At 45.1% G+C, this 18,960-nt stretch overlaps 3 protein-coding genes across 5 annotated transcripts; 2 read left to right on the top strand and 1 right to left on the bottom strand.

Annotated features, from left to right (window-relative positions):
* The first annotated feature begins 1,391 nt into the window (after positions 1-1,391).
* Positions 1,392-8,682, top strand: cdk15 (cyclin-dependent kinase 15). Of its 3 annotated transcripts, XM_061837493.1 has the most exons (14): positions 1,392-1,468; positions 1,831-2,054; positions 2,485-2,616; positions 2,731-2,825; positions 3,792-3,871; positions 6,023-6,117; positions 6,209-6,271; positions 6,345-6,468; positions 6,551-6,671; positions 7,388-7,481; positions 7,605-7,668; positions 7,794-7,842; positions 7,986-8,128; positions 8,204-8,682. In XM_061837493.1, exons 2-14 carry the CDS (start codon positions 1,878-1,880, stop codon positions 8,314-8,316), a joined length of 1,350 nt encoding a protein of 449 aa, XP_061693477.1. In that variant the 5' UTR covers positions 1,392-1,468; positions 1,831-1,877; the 3' UTR covers positions 8,317-8,682. The 3 variants fall into 3 exon arrangements, with proteins under 3 accessions (XP_061693477.1, XP_061693496.1, XP_061693485.1); XM_061837512.1 differs by lacking the exon at positions 1,392-1,468 and having other exon boundaries at positions 1,927-2,054; positions 2,435-2,616; XM_061837501.1 differs by lacking the exons at positions 1,392-1,468; positions 1,831-2,054 and adding an exon at positions 2,325-2,395.
* Positions 8,683-13,207: 4,525 nt separating this feature from the next.
* On the top strand, positions 13,208-14,860 carry LOC133509939 (frizzled-7-like). Its single transcript, XM_061837480.1, has one exon. It carries the CDS (start codon positions 13,208-13,210, stop codon positions 14,858-14,860), a length of 1,653 nt encoding a protein of 550 aa, XP_061693464.1.
* Positions 14,861-17,873: 3,013 nt separating this feature from the next.
* On the bottom strand, positions 17,874-18,960 carry LOC133509951 (putative claudin-24). The gene has a single exon (XM_061837527.1). The coding sequence runs from the start codon at positions 18,941-18,943 to the stop codon at positions 18,314-18,316; it is 630 nt and encodes a 209-aa protein (XP_061693511.1). The 5' UTR covers positions 18,944-18,960; the 3' UTR covers positions 17,874-18,313.

Raw genomic sequence — 18,960 nt, 5'->3', positions numbered from 1 at the left:
ACCAGAAAAGATCGATGGATTTCGGCAATTCTACGTGATGGATGGTGCCCAACCAAATACACGCGCCAGTGTAGCGATCACTTTCAGGTAGGAAATGTTCTTCTCAATCTCAAATTACCAAAGAGTATTTACTGTATAATACCAAATTGACTCATTTGAGAACAATGTGTACTTTAAAAAAGAAAATAAACCACCTGTCATGGAGAGGTTTACGTGTGGCAGCGATACGCTTCCGTGTACAGAGGAGCCGACTCGCTGTCCTCTTTTTTTCCAATCATAGTTAATGAATTTGTGTTGGTGTAAAACCAGGGGTCATTAATTTAGATATTGGTGTTTGTATTGAAAAAAAAAAAAAAAAATTTGAGTGCCTCCATTACTATGTGGGATTTATTCTTGATTGAGAACAGATCCAGCAAAGTATTTCTATGCGTCCAGACTTTTATACGCTTTCAAACTTTTCCGTGTAAATCACGAATACTTACTCACCAGATCCATGTGTATTTCCAGTTGTCCAAGACAGGCAGAAGCGGGTTAGCAGTCCACTTTCTTATCGGCGATAACATCGACTTCGGCATTAAATATACGGATCCTCTATGGCAAGTGTCTCTCATTTTTCCACGTACCTTCGTTTATTACCACGTTCTAAATGTTTAATGGTATCGGACAAAACTCTGGACGTTGTGCTACAAGACGTATTTTTGTTTCGTGTTAACGGACTTAGCATTGAGCAATGCTCTGTTTGACCGGCAATATGGCTAGTCACGTGATTTCGGTGATGTCGGTGCAAGAGCCCTCTATCTGTCCTGGCTAAGCTGTGCAATATCACTAAAGGTCAACTGTGATATTAAAATAATAAAAGAAAATGACAGGTTTTTGCACTGAGTGTAAGTCAACTGTGTTTCATCTTTCAGCACATCAGTCGCCATGCAGCTCGCTGTAATGGTACGGCTGTTTTTTTTTTTTTTATATCGCTATTAACACCAATTACTTGTACGACATTTAATCACGTTGAAATGTTACAAAACACACAACTGGCTAACAGCAAATCCAGTCTCATGATTGTGACAGCAACTACACACTAACTTAAACTGCGTATTAACTCTAAATTATATTTTGTCATACTGTCCTCTCATGGTCCCATCACATAATTTCCCAAATATTGGAATTGAGGCAGACAAGTGGAGAGGATATGGGTTCAAATCTTGGCTCAGGGCTTCCTTTGTGGTGTTTGCATGTTCTCCACGTTCTTGTCAGGATTTTCTACGTGTACTCTTGCTTCCTCTGACGAACCCAAAACACGTGTTAGTTTATAGGAAGACGCTAATCTGCAGGTAAATTCAAATCCGGTGTCGGCAGTGTGGAGTTTACATGTACTCTGTGTGGCTGCACGGGTTTTCTCCGCATACTCCGTTTTCCTCCCTCATTTCAAAAACATGCAAGGGAGCTTAAATTCCAGACTAAATTTATCGTACGTGTCATTGATTGTTTTATTTTTATGTGCCGGCGACCACTTGAGGTTGGACCCTGCCTCTCACCCAAAGATAGCTGGGATAGGTTTCAGCTTGACCCTAGTGAGGAGAAGCGGAAAGGAAATGTGATGAATAGACAGTACTGAAGTAGTTGTACTACTTGATTACTTTCCACCACTGGACATTGGACAAGTGGGATAGAAAATGGTGCATTTGAGGGAAGTTCTTGGCTGCGTCCACTGGAGAGCAGCAAAATCCTGCATGTTGAATGACACTTTTGTTCTCCTGCCAGGGGGGAAGTGAAGTGGGGGGAGGGGGGGGGTGAAGCAGTAGTCATGGGACTGTTTTTGCTCTCCTCCAGACAGCATGTTGGTCATATGAGCAGCCGCGGGAGAAGAACAAGCAGCGATGGACGTCTTGGCCCGCTGGATGAGGAGGTGCTGCTGTGGCAAGGGAGCGGAGAATGAGGGGGTTGCGGGGTCAGGAGAAGGAGAGGAATGGGAGGGGGGACAGGTGGAGGTGTTGACAATGGAGGAAAGGAGCGTCAAGGAGAGCAAGAGTTCCTCATCGCTGCCGGTGGCTGAGGTATCCGCTAACCACACTGGTTGAGTGCTTCCGATGTGCTTTCGGCTGCTTAATGTTCTCTGCATTTGTCTGCAAAGACTGTAAAGTTTCCAATTTTTAATACAGTGAACACTCGCGTATTCACGAATTCACCAATTGGCAGATTTTGTTTTTGACCAATTCTCTGTTAGTGCCCGAAACACTTTAATTGTCAAAGCAATAAAAGTATAACTTTGTCGCCATCTTGTGGCATCTTGATGCCAATAAATTACGTTGAAGAGAATTGGGGAAGTTCATTTAGATCAAAGTAGCGCTTTGCTACCATAATGTGGCATCTACAATGTCGCCACCTAAACACTTGGGCAAGTGACTTTCCAAATTTCCATTGTTTAACTTCACAGGAAAAGAAATTTGAAGATGTTTTTTTCAACTTTGTGCCTGCATGGCCCAGCTGGATCCGGACAGTTCTGGCCCGCAGCCTCACTGGTTCCACACACTGCAGATGCGACGGCTTCGGGTGCAACGAGGGCGTAGTAACAGTGACCCGTGGAGCCAGAAAAACTGCCAGGACGCCTTTATCTGGGTCAGCTGACACCCGTCGTCAATTTCGCGACTCAGGTGACGTTTAGGGGCACCACTGAACGAGAGGCCTGTGTTACAATAGCATGTGTGTGTGTGTGTGTGTGTTTGGGAACAGAAACCAGGTCTTCAGTTTGGAACGGCCAACTCGTACGTGAGCCTGGAGAAACTTGGTGAAGGCTCATACGCCTCCGTTTATAAAGGCATCAGCAGGTCAGAGGTCACATGACTGGCTGTCAAATTTTAAGGTGCTTGATGTGATTACTGCAAAGGTAGCAAAAGTACCCACACTCTGTACATACAAGGTAAAACGAGGCCTAATTTTGCACTATTTCAACGCGTCCAGTTAAGTAAAAGTATAAAAAGGTTGAGACTTTGAAATGTACAAATTCAACAACAGTCAAAAAAATAAAAATGAATTTCTACTGGGCAGCACGGTGGATCAGCTGGTAAAGCGTTGGCCTCACGGTTCTGAGGTGCCGGGTTCAATCCCGGACCTGCTTGTGTGGAGTTTGCAGGTTCTCCCCATGCCTGCGTGGGTTTCCTCCGGGCACTCCAGTTTCCTCCCACATTCCCAAAAGATGCAACATTAATTGAACACTCTAAATTGCCCCTAGTTGTGATTGTGAGTGCAGCTGTTGTCTGTCTCTATGTTGCCAGGCCTGTGTGTCCTTTTTAACAATCAAATGTGGCTCTCGAGCACAAACTTCGTCCTTTATTGTCGAACCCGACTTGTTTTGGCCCACAGCAAATTGGCTGGCAACCAGCTTAGGGTGTACCCCGCCTCCTGCCCGTTGACAGCTGGGATAGGCTCCAGCACTCCCTGCGCTCCTTGTGAGGATAAGCGACAAAGAAAATTGGATGGAGGAATTTCTACTGTCAGTAATGTCAAGTCCCAGTTGAACTTTACAGTAAAACTATTCTAAAGACAAAAGGAATTACAAATTTTGTATTGAATTAAAACCACCAACATCTTTGGAACGTCTGCTGGCTTGATGCTAACACAAATGCGATATGTCATCGACAGGCTAACGAAACTAGCATCAATGTTAAGCTAAACACAAACAGTAGCTGCTCATTCAATTGGAGCGTACATTTACACAGGCATATATTCTTATGATGATCCTCATGATGATGATGAGGATGATGATGATGAGGATTCTTTCTTGGCTTGTGGAGGATCAACGGGCAGCTTGTGGCGCTGAAGGTGATCCAGACAAAGACAGAGGAGGGCGTTCCGTTCACTGCCATTAGAGAAGGTAATAAGCAACACACACACGCACACACCCTCCACGTAGGATAAACAAATTGTACAGTACTCGCCCTTTGACATGCCACTACTTGTGTGTTTCACATTGATTTAGGTGTTTAGCACAAAAATTAGGGCTGCTAATTGATTGCTTTTAATCAGATTGATCACACTTGAATCGTGATTATCAACAGGTGGCAAATATACCACACATTCTACCACATTTTGCTTTGAGATGGTATTTTTATTTAAAGGAGAAATCCAGTGCTTTGCATGAACAGTGTATCCAATAGGTCATGTAATATGTACCCTATTTTGACAATGTGATGTTAAATCCTGTCTCATTTTATAGTGTTTTCAGAAGATTTTTGTTGACAATTCCAAATTTTCAGGGGCGCTGCCATTTTCGCGAGTCACATTATCTACGTCGGCGTATGTGACGTGTACTGTGCCGTTCCAAGCACTCGATTACATGAGACACCATTATGCCCACTGCTGATTTCTCGGCTTTATTCTCATCTGATGAAGAAATAGCAGTATCGGCTGATCGGGAAGACGGAGGAATACTTCCATACAGATTTGAACCTGTGGCTGCAAAAAATGATGAATATTCGGATGGTTCTTCGGGGGGAATGATGCGGAGTCTGCCTACTCGGAGGCCTACGTGCGACATAAGTGCGTAAACAAAAGCCCCCAGAAGCTCCGGGCCGGCAGCCGCGGCTGGTTCTTCGGACGGGAATGGCGCAGAGTCTGTTGAGCGAGCTCCGGCAGCGGGCCGCGAGCCGAGCTTTCAGGCGGCGGAGGCCTCTAGCCGAGCTTCGGTGGGGGCGGAGGCCTTTAGCCTATCTTCGGTGTCCGGGGCCAGCTATTATTTTTTTCAATAGCTGAATACACACCTACCTGTCATTTGGCACCCATGAAGCTCTCGTCCTTTGCACCTGTGCAATCCATTTTTCACGATGATCTGGGTCTTTTTTAAAAGTATGAAGTGTAAATTGAACAATATCCAGCAACGCAATGAGATGGCATTTTTGTTAACACAATGGAACAAAGGGCTACCTTCCAGCAGATAAAACTAGTAGAAACACACGAGCCCGCCTGAGTGCAGTACTGCCCTTAGCGTCACTTCCTGCTTCTTCTCGAAAACAAATCCCTCGAGAGGATTTTCACGGCGGGAGTTACAGAAAGCCATACACGTCAAAATCATGCTGTGTGGTGAAAAATGGATGGGTCCATTCCGGCTGCCTCTTTTTGATTAATAACATACTAAAAATCATGCATTTCGTGACAGTGGACCTTTAAGGTAAAGCGGCATGTGTGGTCAAAATAAATTGTGTGATCGATCTGAGTAAATACATTCATTTTGTAAGTAATTTTGTTGGAATTAATCATGAATTTGTACTTTAACTTTGACAGCCCTAAATAAAAAAAAAAAAATTATGAGTAAATAACTTTACATTCAGTACAATTTAATGGAATGTAAAAAAAATCTTCTCCACCTACGTGCAGGAATTGAACCAACGGTCCCTGCACATAAGTCCCCCAGTATTTAAAATGTATTTATTCTTTTTTTAATTCATTTATCTAGTTGTACTTTATTGATTGTACCTGTACATAGAAAAATAAAATAAAATCAGTAAAAGGAATTAGGAATGATAGAATTGTTATCATTGTATTTCAAAAACAGTTTATAATTTTACATACATACTTCATAATTTAATTTATTGGAATTTGTAGTTCAATTAATTCGATTGAAATCAAATATAAATAAAGTATTAACTTCACCAATGAGAATTAATATATAATCAATAAAATAAACTGTACCACATATTTATATATATATATTTTTTAAACCTCATTAACAGACGCCCAGGCCTGTGTGTCCTTTTTAACAATCAAATGTGGCTCTCGAGCACAAACTTCGTCCTTTATTGTCGAACCCAACTTGTTTTTGGCCCACAGCAAAACTAAAAGAATTGTCTCCGTTGTACTTTTAGAGGGAGTATGCACGTGTCAATCCAAGACCCCCTGCCCCGCTCCCCTTTGACTGATCCAGTGTGTGTCGGTGTCAGTGTCGAATATTCAGATTCATTGACAGCGTGACAATAGAACGCTTCTTCTGTGTCCACGTGTGTGTTTGTGTGTGCTCGTGCGTGCGCAGCCTCGCTGCTCAAAGGCCTGAAGCACGCCAACATCGTCCTCCTGCACGACATCATTCACGCCAGAGACTCGCTCACCTTCGTCTTCGAATATGTGGTGAGATGCCCTCGCCCGACCCGCAGCATGCACTGGGTTCACGGGCCTCAGGCACCGGCAGACGTTCACTTGTTCATGCTTGTGATTGCAGCAGACGGACCTGGCCCAGTACATGAACCAGCATCCGGGAGGTCTACACTCTCACAATGTGCGGGTATGAGTCCCGATAGAACGTTCAGGCTGGCCACAGGAGTCTAGATCAGAGGAAATGGATCTTCTCCTCGTAGGTCTTCATGTTCCAGTTGCTGCGTGGTCTCACCTTCATCCATGATCGCCGAATCCTCCATCGAGACCTGAAGCCTCAGAACCTGCTCATCAGCTACTTGGGAGAACTCAAACTGGCCGATTTTGGTTGGTTTCCACACGTGGTCTTTCCCTGCTGCATGTCACGTTGCTGTGATGATAGAGACCCACTTTTTGATTCCACGTGCAGGTCTGGCTCGTTCCAAATCTATCCCCTGTCAGAGCTTCTCCTCGGATGTGGTGACGTTGTGGTACCGACCACCTGATGTCCTGCTGGGATCGACAGATTACTCGACTGCTCTGGATATCTGGTGAGTTCTAGCTTTGAATCATTGGTCAGAACACAATTGAGATCAAATTAAATAAAACAGAAAACACTCACCAAAGGGCAGATGCCTTTTATGAGTGCCGGCTTACTTACGTAGTTAACAGCACGTTACGAATGCGCCGCATAACCGCTGATGCGAACCAAGGCGCTCAAGTCCTTCAATGGTTGGGGAGAGGTTTTTGAATCATCCCGGGTGCCCAAGTGTGCTTCTGTGCCCCATGTGAGCTACACCCCAAAAATGACAGCAAAACTGAAATGGTGAAAAACATTTGAAGAGTTTGTTTTCAAAACGAGACATCGGCATTTTTTTCAGATTTACGAAACTCGCGCCAAAATTATCCGGATAATTTTGGCGCGAGTTTTCGTAAATCTGAAAAAAATGCCGATGTCTCGTTTTGAAAACAAACTCTTCATTTGATCACGACATCTCTACAAATGAGTACTACAATACTTAGTTCTCAGCGTATGCACGTTTTCAGCAATTAGTTTCTCACTGAGGCCTCCCCACTCCCCAAGAGGGGTTGCGTCAGGAAGGGCATCCGGTGTAAAAACTGTGCAAAACAAATATGAGCGTTCATCTGAGATGACACGCTGTGGCGAACCCTAACGGGACAAGCCGAAAGAAATACTACCATAGGATGGCTGCTTGACGTTAAGACTTGAGACCCGTGACTCGCAATTACTTCCATGTGTGTCCAGGGGCGCCGGTTGCATCTTCGTAGAGATGCTGGAAGGGTCGCCGGCCTTTCCAGGAGTCACAGATGTGTCCGACCAGCTCCAGAAAATCTGGATGGTGGGGAGAACTTTGATAAAAATAAAGACGTGAATTTTTTTAACTTGGCTAGACACGAGCTCCAATGCCACAGATACAGGAGAGGTGATCCTTGACAAAACCGTTCACTTTGTGCCCCTGCAGGTGCTTGGAATCCCATCAGAGGAGAGCTGGCCCGGAATCAGCCGCCTGCCCAACTATCAGCCAGGTCAGTCTGGTCTTCTCATTTTCACTTCCTGCGTGCTCCCCAGACACAGATATTCGCTATCTTCGCTTCGGGTGGCTGTTGTAATGAAGCGTTGAAATGTTTTGCTCTGATTTTTGCTGTTACAGATTGGCCTCTTCCCCATAAAGTGAGGCCGATTCGCTCTGTGTGGAAAAGGTGAGAAAGGAAAAGCCCCAAAAGAAACGTGTGTAACACTAATGTGCAGGCTCACTGCGCATAAATTACGAGGCCCTGGTATTCTAACTAGCGTTCTGGTGACATTGCGGGTTATCTAAGCGGGTCGGGTTGATCTGGTTCAGGTTGAGTCGACTGCCGTACAAAACCGAAGACCTAGTTCAGAAGATGCTCAAACTGGCGCCCGCAGACCGGATCTCGGCGCCAGATGCCCTGCAACACCTGTATTTTAATACCTTGCCGCCACCCGTCATGCACCTGAGGGACAGTAAGAGTCGACCTCATCGTGTACTGGTCGTCGTGATCTTTGAGCATCCCATGTCAACTTCGTTTCTTTTCCCAGCCGTGTCCATCTTCAAGGTGCCCGGCATCCATCTGGAGACGGAGTTCAGCGACACCCTCAATCCAAGCCAGCGAGTCAAACCTTCATTTCTGCCTAATGCCAGGTTTTGGTGACGTCTTCAGCCTCAGATGAGCAATCAGCAATCACTTCCACCTTAACGTTGTGATTTTTTTTTTTCATGCACAAATAATATGCAATTTTGACATAGGGCAAGAATAATCTCATAAAAAAAACATGTATATCAAGTTATGAACGATACCAGCCCCTTTTAAAAAAAAATGTATGAGTAGCTTGCCTGACACAAATAAATGAATGATTAAGCACACATTTTCAGAGAAAAGGGAAAGTGTATTTGTGAAGGTAACGTGGCTCCTTCCGTTGTGAGTCACCTGACTTGTGAATTCCGGCAATAGATGTTAATGATTGTTTTGTTTATAATTGGTTGTGGCTCCTTCCGTTGTGAGTCACCTGACTTGTGAATTCCGGCAATAGATGTTAATGATTGTTTTGTTTATAATTGGTTGTGGACCAGTTTAGGGTGTACCCCACCTGTCAGTCAAAGTTTGCTGGGATAGGCTCCTGCTCACCTCTGACCTTTTTTGAGGGTAGGCAGTGCAGAGAATGGATGGATGGACTGACAGGTATTATCTGTGTTGTGACCTTCAAGCAATGAATATTTGAACAACATCAGTGGAGCAACACGTATAGCCAGACAATATAACAATGCTCCCTGTATAATTTCTTTATCCATTGTCAAAAAAAGGAATAATATTTCTACAGCTGATGGACTCCGTTGGGAAAGTCTTCTTCGTGAGTGTTTTTGCCTTTATTATACTGCTCCCAGGTGGCCAGAACACACATGACACAAGCCAAATTCAAATGCCCATTGAATTGAAGCAAAACATTACAAATTCATTACAATCATTTAGCATTGTGTTTTTTTTTTTTTTTTGTTTTTTTTTGGCTGAAAAAAAATGAATGGCATAACCATTAATTTCACTGTGGAAAGATGATTTAAGATATGGTCACGCAATTAAATAAACACATTTCTCAAGCCATCAGTGTACTGTCTGTGTTTTTGCAGGTGTACATCGAGCGCCCGTGCCTAGACTTTTGTTTAGTGTGTATTTTCGTTCCTGTGCTGCTTTATGCGTTCACTTTTTGGAGATTCCCCCAGGAGCCTTCAAAGAAAAAGATTTTGCGTGTATTCAAGGGGAATGGCAAGAGAAGACAGACAATTCGCGGGACAGTTTCAAACTCCCACCTGCGTATATAAACAATACTGTAATGGGAAAATAACAGAGGCAGGTTTCTCCAACAGTTTTGTGAAATTTCTGTTGGATGCGACAAACTCCCCAGAAGAATGACTGCATATCTAATTTTACCGCTTCCTCTCTTAGCGTCTATTAGCATCTCTTAGCCGCACGTCAATCCTGTCCCCAAGAGTCGTTATGAATAATTAATCTAATTTGTGTGGAAAATAAACCTACTTTAATATTGCCGAGGCGTCTGCGCTCCATAGGAGCAAAGCATCTCAGTAAATGACAGAAAAACAATCTGCAAAGCCTGCGAGACAAACAAATGGACCCTTGGTGGCAGTAGCATGACACAGGCACACTTCAATGTCAAGAAGTAAACTTTTAAACACCAGCAGTTCTACAAAGCAGAGATAATACTTTCCTGGACCTGTGAGTATTCTTTCATCTTCTCTTTGTACTGTGCAGTATGTGTTACTGCAGTGTTTATGTCGCTTGAAGGTTTAAAATGTCTGCAAAAGTGACACGATTGCATGATTTTCATTTGTACTCCTTTGACTTTAGCTATCAGACTAAAATTAGGTGGATCATAATGGAGGTAATCCTGTGTTTGAAGTACTTTGAATGAACTGTTATGACGTAGAAACAGGGTGACGCAAAAATACTTTGCCTCTCATTCAGAGAAGTGTTAGCTAGCTGCAGAACTACACTAAGACCTCAGCTCAGAATACATAAAAGTATTAAAAAAAAAAAAAAAAAAAAAACAGCCAACCTTGCAATGAGAAATAAACCAATTGAAACAGCAAACTGGAACAGGGAACCCAAAATACCGTACAGCTTTTGCCACAACAAAATATGGAAAGCAGAAAAATGAAGTCATGTTTTCGGTGTGCCTTTGACCAGAGCAGATTCAAACACTGATCGGGGTGCTTCATTCCGTGCGGATTTGATTTGAAAACGTGAATGTGGAGCTCAGTGAAAAAGTTAAAGAAGAGTAAACAAGGAGCACACGCTCACACTGAAGTGATTGCAATTCCACTTGATAGCCGAGCATTTTCGAGTTATGAGCTTGCGCAATGAAGAAATGAAACCTGCGACCTCTTGACAAACTTTATTTCCATGCCATTGACGCAACTTTCCCTTGTGCACAATTTTAACGTTATACGTGTCAAAACAAAGTTTTTGCTTGTTTGTTCATCCTGTAAAACTTGTCGGCAATGTCAAACAAATGTGTGAAAAAGTTGTTTTCCTGGAACGGGAGGATTAATTAATACATTACCATTAGATTAATTCTTCTGATTGACAGAACGCAGCGCAAATTTCGGAAGGATAAAAGGGGAAGAAGCTTTTGTGTGAATATTTTACTGCGCGTTTTGTTTTTTCGGCTGTTCTCTGATCTCGCCCGTAGACAAAAACTCATTAACGACGCTCAAACAATGTCGACATAAATAAACATCAGCCTTTGATTTTTGCCCTCTGAAGTTTGTAACAAGTTTGATTTCAATTGTTTTTATCGTATTTTATTTTTAAGCTTGTGTGGCGTGTTGCTGTGACGAACTTCTATGCTGGCTATTTTGGTTTGTTTGCTGTTTGAGAGGCAGCCTAAAGTGTCGCATTGAACATGTGGAAAAACTTCATGTTGAAACGTTGATGTGGTTCACTTTTGAGGAAGGACCCTCTCCCGTCAGTGGGTTCTGCCGGGGTTTTGTCGTCCCGCACTGGACCCGCACGAGGTTTCCCCCGCACTGTTAAATTCTGAACGTCTGAAGGAGGCCCCTGGAAGTTCTTTTCACGCCTCTGAGCGTCTTTGTCCTCATTCTTGCCTCGCATTTGATCTCATTTATCTGATTTCGCAGTCTTCCTACTGACGGGACGCTAGAGCACAAGTTTCCTTGCTGTCCCAGAGTCCATCTGGGCCTCTTTTCTTGCAGCTTGTCATTTGTTTTAAGGGGAGTTATTGATAAAGTAGCTTCAACTGTGCAACAACCCCTTGTGAAGGATGTTCTCAGTTTTGCGTCTACGTACATTTCCCGACAGTTTATTTAAACCCTAGTGTTGTAGGTTGAATAGGATCAGAGGACAAACTAAAACATATCTTACTCGTAATGCTTATTGATGATGATGCTCCTTTCAGTTCGTTGAGGTCACAGGTACCAGTTGCGCTGGCAATTGTTTCTTCTTGCACATGCACTAATGTGAGTATGCATGAAAGAATTCCCAAGTATTGTAATACATTGATTGAAGACAAACTTTAAAATATAAATACACCTGAACATGACTGTGCTGAATCTTTTAAAAACTGGATTAACACCGACAGACAAACGAAAACGAATTCCTCCGATGTACAAACTTCACGGTTAAAAAGTGGCAAAACATCTGTGAAACTTTTCTGTTTTAAGCGATGTCTTGATGACGACACAAAGCTGTGTATTCACGTGCAGTAGTCCCACCAAAACTGCAATTTTCTTTTGATCAATTACTGAGTCGGTGGTGAATGTGACGCTGGCAACCGAATTGTTCACGTTTGCTCGCAGTATAAATTGCTCCCATATAAAAATGATATTCAGATATTATTTTCAGAACAATGCATCCATCCATTTTCTTTGCCGCTTATCCTCAGGGGGGTCGCGGGGAGCGCTGGAGCCTATCCCAGCTGTCAACAGGCAGGAGGCGGGGTACACCCTGAACTGGTTTCCAGTCAATCGCAAGCCAAATCGAGGCAAACAGTCACACTCACAATCACACCTCGGGGCAATTTAGTGTGTCCAATTAATGTTGCATGTTTTTTTTTTTGAATGTGGGAGGAAACCGGAGTGCCCAGAGAAATACCCACGCAGGCACACGGAGAACATGCAAACTCCACACAGGTGGGTCCGGGATCGAACCTAGGTCCTCAGAACTGTGAGGCCAATGCTTTACCAGCTGATCCACCGTGCCATCTTTGATCAATTAATGCAATTTAAAGTTTTTGTTGAGTTAAAAAACAATAATTATTGTGACTTTTTGAGAAATATTTTGAGTGCGATGGATATTAGGATTTTGCTCTGCCTGCTTACAGCTATAATGCTATCTAATGAACATATGTACACAATTTCATTTCGTTCATTTCAGATGAAAGAAAACTTGAGTTGGGGGTAAGTCTGCTGTGCCGTGAGACCCTTTTTAATCCTCCGAGCTGCGTTTGAACAACCCACAGCACCTCCTCATCTTAATCCTCCTCTCCATTGTTGAGCAGTCCGGTTTCTTGTGGATCTTGGCCATCTTTTGTGTTAGTCCGAAGAGTCTTGGTGATCTTTGCGTGTTGAACTCCAATACACAAGAATTCAAAGTCATCCATCAGGTCATTCTTAAGGCGGCAGAGCTTCTGTTCTGCCCATCACTGCCCGTAGCCCCGCCTCCTAAGCCAATCGGTGACAAGAAATGGGTGAACAAATCATCTAATTGGTGGAAGGCAGACTAAGTCTCAACGCACCCTCCTTGTCCGTGCCCCCATGTCGGAGAGGATGGGGGAAGCCTGGAAACCGACCACCAAGCTTGAGATTCACGGAGGATTAAAGAAGGGAAAAAGAACCAATACAGAACTGCAGAGCTTCCCATTGAGCGACAAAGACAACTTTGCATCTGAAAGCCGCGGGAGATGCAAGGCGTGCACGAGTGAAGCGTGGCGGAGACACTTATTCGGGAAATACAGCAGTGACGAGCTGGTAAGGGGAACTACTTTTCCCTCCTTTGGGTGGACTGGACCATCATGTCGACGAGGGGGATCTGGCCCTGGTGGGTGAGCTACGCTTTACCGTTGCTCATCCCGCCAGGCTCATCTCAAGAACAGAAGGGTTTTTCCATCCCGGAACATGGATTTTGCCAAGCCATCTCGATCCCGCTGTGCATCGATATTGCTTACAATCAGACCATCATGCCCAACCTGCTGGGCCATGCCAACCAAGAAGACGCCGGGCTGGAAGTACACCAGTTCTTCCCCCTCGTCAAAGTCCAGTGCTCGGCAGACCTTAAGTTCTTTTTGTGCTCCATGTATGCACCAGTGTGCACAGTTCTGGAGCGGGCCATCCCCCCTTGCAGGACATTATGTGAACGGGCCCGGCAGGGCTGTGAAGCGCTGATGAATAAATTTGGTTTTCAGTGGCCCGAGAGGCTGCGCTGTGAGAACTTCCCTTTGCACAGTGCCGGTGAGATCTGCGTGGGGCAGAACACATCGAACACCAGTGGTCCGACAGCGACTCCGACGCCGGACCTCGCGAAGCTGTGGAACTTTCCGTCGCACACCTCAAGGAACCCGGCCTTTTCCTGCCCTTCGCAGCTCGAGGTGCCAGCCTACCTCAGCTACCGCTTCCTTGGTGCCAAGGACTGCGGTGCCCCCTGCGAGGTCTCCGCACCCAATGGACTGCTGTATTTCACGGAGGAGGAGTTAAAGTTCGGGCGGCTCTGGGTCGCCGTCTGGGCTGGCCTTTGCTGCCTCAGCACACTCTTCACTGTGCTCACATACGCGGTAGATGCACAGCGCTTTAGATACCCAGAGAGACCTGTTGTCTTTCTCTCAAGTTGCTACTTCATGGTGGCACTCGTTTATGTCACCGGTTTCCTGCTTGAGGACAAAGTCGTCTGTGTGGACAAGTTCAAGGCGGACGGTTATAAGATGGTGATTCAGGGCACCAAGAAAGAGGGCTGCACCATTCTCTTCATCGTGTCCTACTTCTTTAGCATGGCGAGCTCCATCTGGTGGGTGATCCTGTCCCTCACTTGGTTCCTGTCGGCAGGGATGAAGTGGGGTCACGAAGCCATCGAGGCCCATTCGCGGTACTTCCACCTGGTGGCCTGGACAGTGCCGGCGTTGAAAACCGTCACCATCTTGGCCATGGGGCAGGTGGAGGGCGACCTTCTGACCGGTGTGTGCTATGTGGGTGTGTACGACGTGGATGCCCTGCGGGGCTTTGTGCTGGCTCCGCTCTTTGTCTACCTCCTCGTGGGCACGTTTTTTCTGCTGGCTGGTTTCGTGTCGCTCTTTCGCATCCGCACCATCATGAAGCTTGGCGGCACTGAGACGGAAAAGCTCGAGAAGCTGATGGTGCGGATCGGCGTGTTCAGCGTGCTGTACACGCTGCCCGCCACCACTGTGGTGGGTTGCCACTTCTACGAACAGGCCCTGCGTCCGCGGTGGGAGTTCACATGGCGGATGCAGACCTGCAAACGCTTTGCTCTGCCATGCCCGTCGGAAAACTTTGCCCCACTGATGCCGGACTTCACCATGTTCATGATCAAGTACTTGATGACCATGATCGTTGGGATAACCTCCGGCTTCTGGATCTGGTCTGGAAAGACTGTTCAATCCTGGCGCCGCTTCTATAAGAGACTGACCGGCCCCGAGCCGGGAGATACCACACTTTAGTAGTGTTGGGTTAGCCGCTGGATTTCTCCATTGCAGAGCTTCTACAATGGCACTTTGGCACACGACTGCCCCAAGCCATGATTTTTAAAATTTTTACAGTTGCAAGTGGTCATAATTAGAGTTACAAGTAAGCTTCAGATAGTCATGTGTAGGGGAAAAAAAGAAAAAAAAGATTTTCAGCTCTTTTTTACACACTATAGTGAAACACACCAATAGAAAATTAGAACCTAGTTACAATCAGCAAAAACTCTAACTGGCCACGTTGTCGATGTCACTCAACAGGCTTGGGAAAATTCATTTTCTACATGAGCTCGTTCAAAGTTCAGTTCACCATTCCGAAAATGAACTAGTTCAGTTCATAATTCAAACCCTGAACTAGTTCATCGTTTGTTTTTGTTTTTAAATTACATGTTGCCAACCACTAAATACTGACATTTCATTTCCCCATTGTTGCCACCCATTCAGTCCACACTAGTAGCCCCGCTGCAACTTTCACCATGCAATTTTAAAAACATGAGGAAAAATGATTGCTTGTATGTGCTTTTTTTAAATGAATAATTCAAACAAAAATCGGACTTTTGTCCTTAATGTACAAACAAAAATTTGATGAATTTGACAGAAATGATGGTTAAAGGACATTGACAACTGCATTCCTAGCAGTCCTGACTGACTATTCAACAAATATTTCATTTTATCAGGTCTTACGTTACAAAAAAATCTGTACTCTGACACGTTGATCATACAGTGTTTTAATTAAGTTTTCTGATCCATGCATCCATTTTCTTAGCCGCTTGTCCTCACGAGGGTGGCAGGAGTGCTGGAGCCTATCCCAGCTATCAACAGGCAGGAGGCGGGGTACACCCTCACCTGGTTGCCAGCCAATTTCAGGGCACATAGAGACTGACAACAGTCCCAATCACAATCACACTTACGGGCAATTTAGAGGGGGGAGAAACAGGCGGAGCCGAAATTGAACCCAGGACCGCACAAGTGTGAGGCCAATGCTTTCCGGCTACTCCACGGTGCAACCAAGTATTCTGATACAAATCGCTATTTTTGTTTCACAAAGAACACAATTTACCATATGCTCAGCGTCAGTCTCAGTTGTAAAATCACCCGTTATTTCTTTATTGTATCGTTTTCTATCATTTTTCGTACCACCTATCCTCACACGGTTTGCCTCGGTGCTGGAGCCTATCCTATGTCAGCGCGTTAAACATTTTTGTTCACTTTTGAAGTTTATCTTAATAAAACAGCGGGAATTTTTTTTTAAACAAGTCAGTCTTTTTTTATGAATAGTGATGAATTTGTACTTGTTGGTTAATTTGAAGTTACGATGCACTGAAGCCTCGCAGTCATATGGTGCTATCTAGTAGCTGCAAGGCTCTGTATGCCTGCTTCACAGACACTTTAGATTTTGGGTTTGAGTCTCAGCTCTGGCCTTCCTGTGTGTCATTTTCATTTTTTTGCATATTCTCCCTGTGCTCGCGTGGACTTTCTCAGGACTTCCTCCCACATTTCGAAAACATGCATCCGCGGTTAAACAAAGACCAGTCTAAATTATACAGTGGGAATGGTTGTTTGCGTGTGATTGACCGGCGACCGGTCCGAGTGGAGCTCAGATCAAATCCAGCTAAGTAGAGAAAATAGGTTTGATGTATGATTTCAGCGAAGCAATGTAGTAGCACGAACGAGCGTGAGCCTCACGACCTCACAGACCGAGACCTGCGACTTGAGCCCTGCGGCCGTTTGGCTGCTGATGAGAGCCAATGAGGTGAACAATGTGAGGTGGATGCTTCACTTCTTGTTTATAAACTCCATTGTCCCGTTCAGGAAAAGAGCAATTAAAGCAGCGCTTTTATGTTGAGGTGTTGCACCGGGGTGGTCGCTTTGAGCGATCACGTTTGACCTGCGACCTCTCTATTCAGACATAATTTGGCTTCAGATAGAAAGATAGAGAGAGTACACTACACACTCCCTGTAAGTAAGCGTTTTGGAACAATGAGGCCGATTCCTTTTTTTTTTTTTTTTTTGCTGTAGACTTTAAACAGACAAAAGTGAGACCAGATCGACAGTTCATTTTTTTCATCTGGATCGGATACGCAAGATTTGTAGGTGAGCAAAAGTATTGGAACAGATGTGCACTAAAGTGAATAAGAAAATAGAGTGTTGGATTGCAATAGAATTTTGCACAAACATTCGCTGCAAACTGGTCGCTCGTTTCAGTGTGTTTTGGGTCATTATCCAATCAGTTTGGTTGCATCTTCCTTTATATAAGAAGATCAAATATTTCAAATGAAAATGTTGCTTTTGAGTTTATTTACTGCTGCCGTCATGTGTTACGTCAATGAAGATGACTGAAGCCATCAAAGCCACGCAAGCAGAAACAATGACACGTCATAAAACGTTTTTAGGGGCGTCGCCCTGCTTTTTGGTCAATTCTAGCATCTCCCTCTTCTGGTTTTCCAAAATAATTTCCCAAATCTCGTGGATCTGCTCCACAACGGCAGAGTAAAAGACACGTGACAATCACATTTGAGGTAAACGTGGTCATGTTGAGAGGCCCAGGTGGGGTTTCAGGAAACTGCAAAAATGAAAATAAAACATATTCGGCTCCACCACTTCAATGCCTCAAAATCTTTCTTTTGTATTGCACTTTTAAAATACATTTCGTGAATTTGGTTTTGAGATCATTTAGGTATTCATGATCAGGTGGAACAATGAAGGCTCTAAATTGTCCGTAGGTGCGAATGTGACTCCATATGGTTTTTGTCTATGTGTGCCCTGGCGACCAGTTCAGTGTACCCCGCCTCCCGCCTGGAAATAGCTGGGATAGGCTCCAGCACTCCTGCAACCCTTGTGAGGATAAGCGCCTCAGACAATGTACAGATGGTGGCTCATTATAAAATCAAATACGTAATGTAATTATTTAAAAACAAAACCAAAAATGAACAACAGAAGAGGTGAAGGTTTTTGAAGCAATTCTTTAACACATTGTTTTGCCTTTGCCATTTACAAGTTTGAAGAAATTTATGAATTGTGTGAATTATTACTTGGAACTAGGAATTCCCAGCGATGGAAAATAATTACATTTTACATTTTGTCATTTTCACAAAAGCCATTATTTATTTACTGCAAAAAAATGTACAGTTTATTTCTTCATCGAGCTATAACAGCGATTAGATTTGTAAATGAGAGCATTATTATTTCAGTAAGAATATCTTTGTGATATTGTTAGTGTGTGATGTAATGCAAAGTGCAGCGGCTGATCTACAAGCTTCTATTTCTGATCTTTTTGGATTTGTGTCCACCTGAACAGGCCCATATTTCATCACACTGTGAATAAGGAAAGTTTATCATTGTTATTTGAGGATGGATTTCCTTTTTTCGTTGGGTGCGCCTTAACTAATCGGCCCAATAAAGGTTGGGGACAAGCGTTCGAGTCTGCGGATTTCAGACGTACTCCGATCTCGGTCCTGGCTGCAGACGATCCGGAGAGGCGGGCGGGTGACGGTTGGGCAGGTTCGCACAGGAGGCGAGCAGCGCGGCCCCGGCCATCAGGTGCAGCACGCCCGCGGTCCACCCGCAGAAGAGCGCGTCCCCGAACTCCCAGCGCGGCGCCACATCCGGCAGCGACTCGTCGAAGAAGCGCCGCGCCACGACGTGGGCCACGTACGACACCGGAACGAGCACCAGAAGCGCGCAGGCGATGCTCAGCGCGCCGCCGCACAGTTTGGCCGCTTTCTTGGCTCGGCCGTCCACCGGCGCGTTGACCGCGTGCAGGCCCGGGATGGCGAGCGCGAGCACCAGCAGGCCCGCGCACAGCGCCGCGCACAGCAGCACGCGCGCCAGCTTGATGTAGCGCGGCAGGGCCAGCGGGCTGTCGTGGCGTCGGCACAGGAGGGCGCCTTGCACGTCCTGCACCACGCACGTCTCCCACAGGCCCAGCTCGTAGCTCTCGCTGGGCAGCAGCTCGCTGGACAGGGTGAGCCACGCCGACCTGAGCGTGGCCGCCAGCGTGAATATCCACGCGCACGCAGAGAGCGCCACCCCGAGCAGCTCCAGGGCGCGGAATCTCGCCATGCCTGCTTGGCTTTCTG

Source organism: Syngnathoides biaculeatus, chromosome 2 (genome assembly GCF_019802595.1).
Source record: "Syngnathoides biaculeatus isolate LvHL_M chromosome 2, ASM1980259v1, whole genome shotgun sequence".
NCBI lineage: Eukaryota > Metazoa > Chordata > Actinopteri > Syngnathiformes > Syngnathidae > Syngnathoides > Syngnathoides biaculeatus.
Note: the sequence above shows the minus strand (reverse complement) of the source record. Positions and strands in the feature narration are given on the sequence as shown.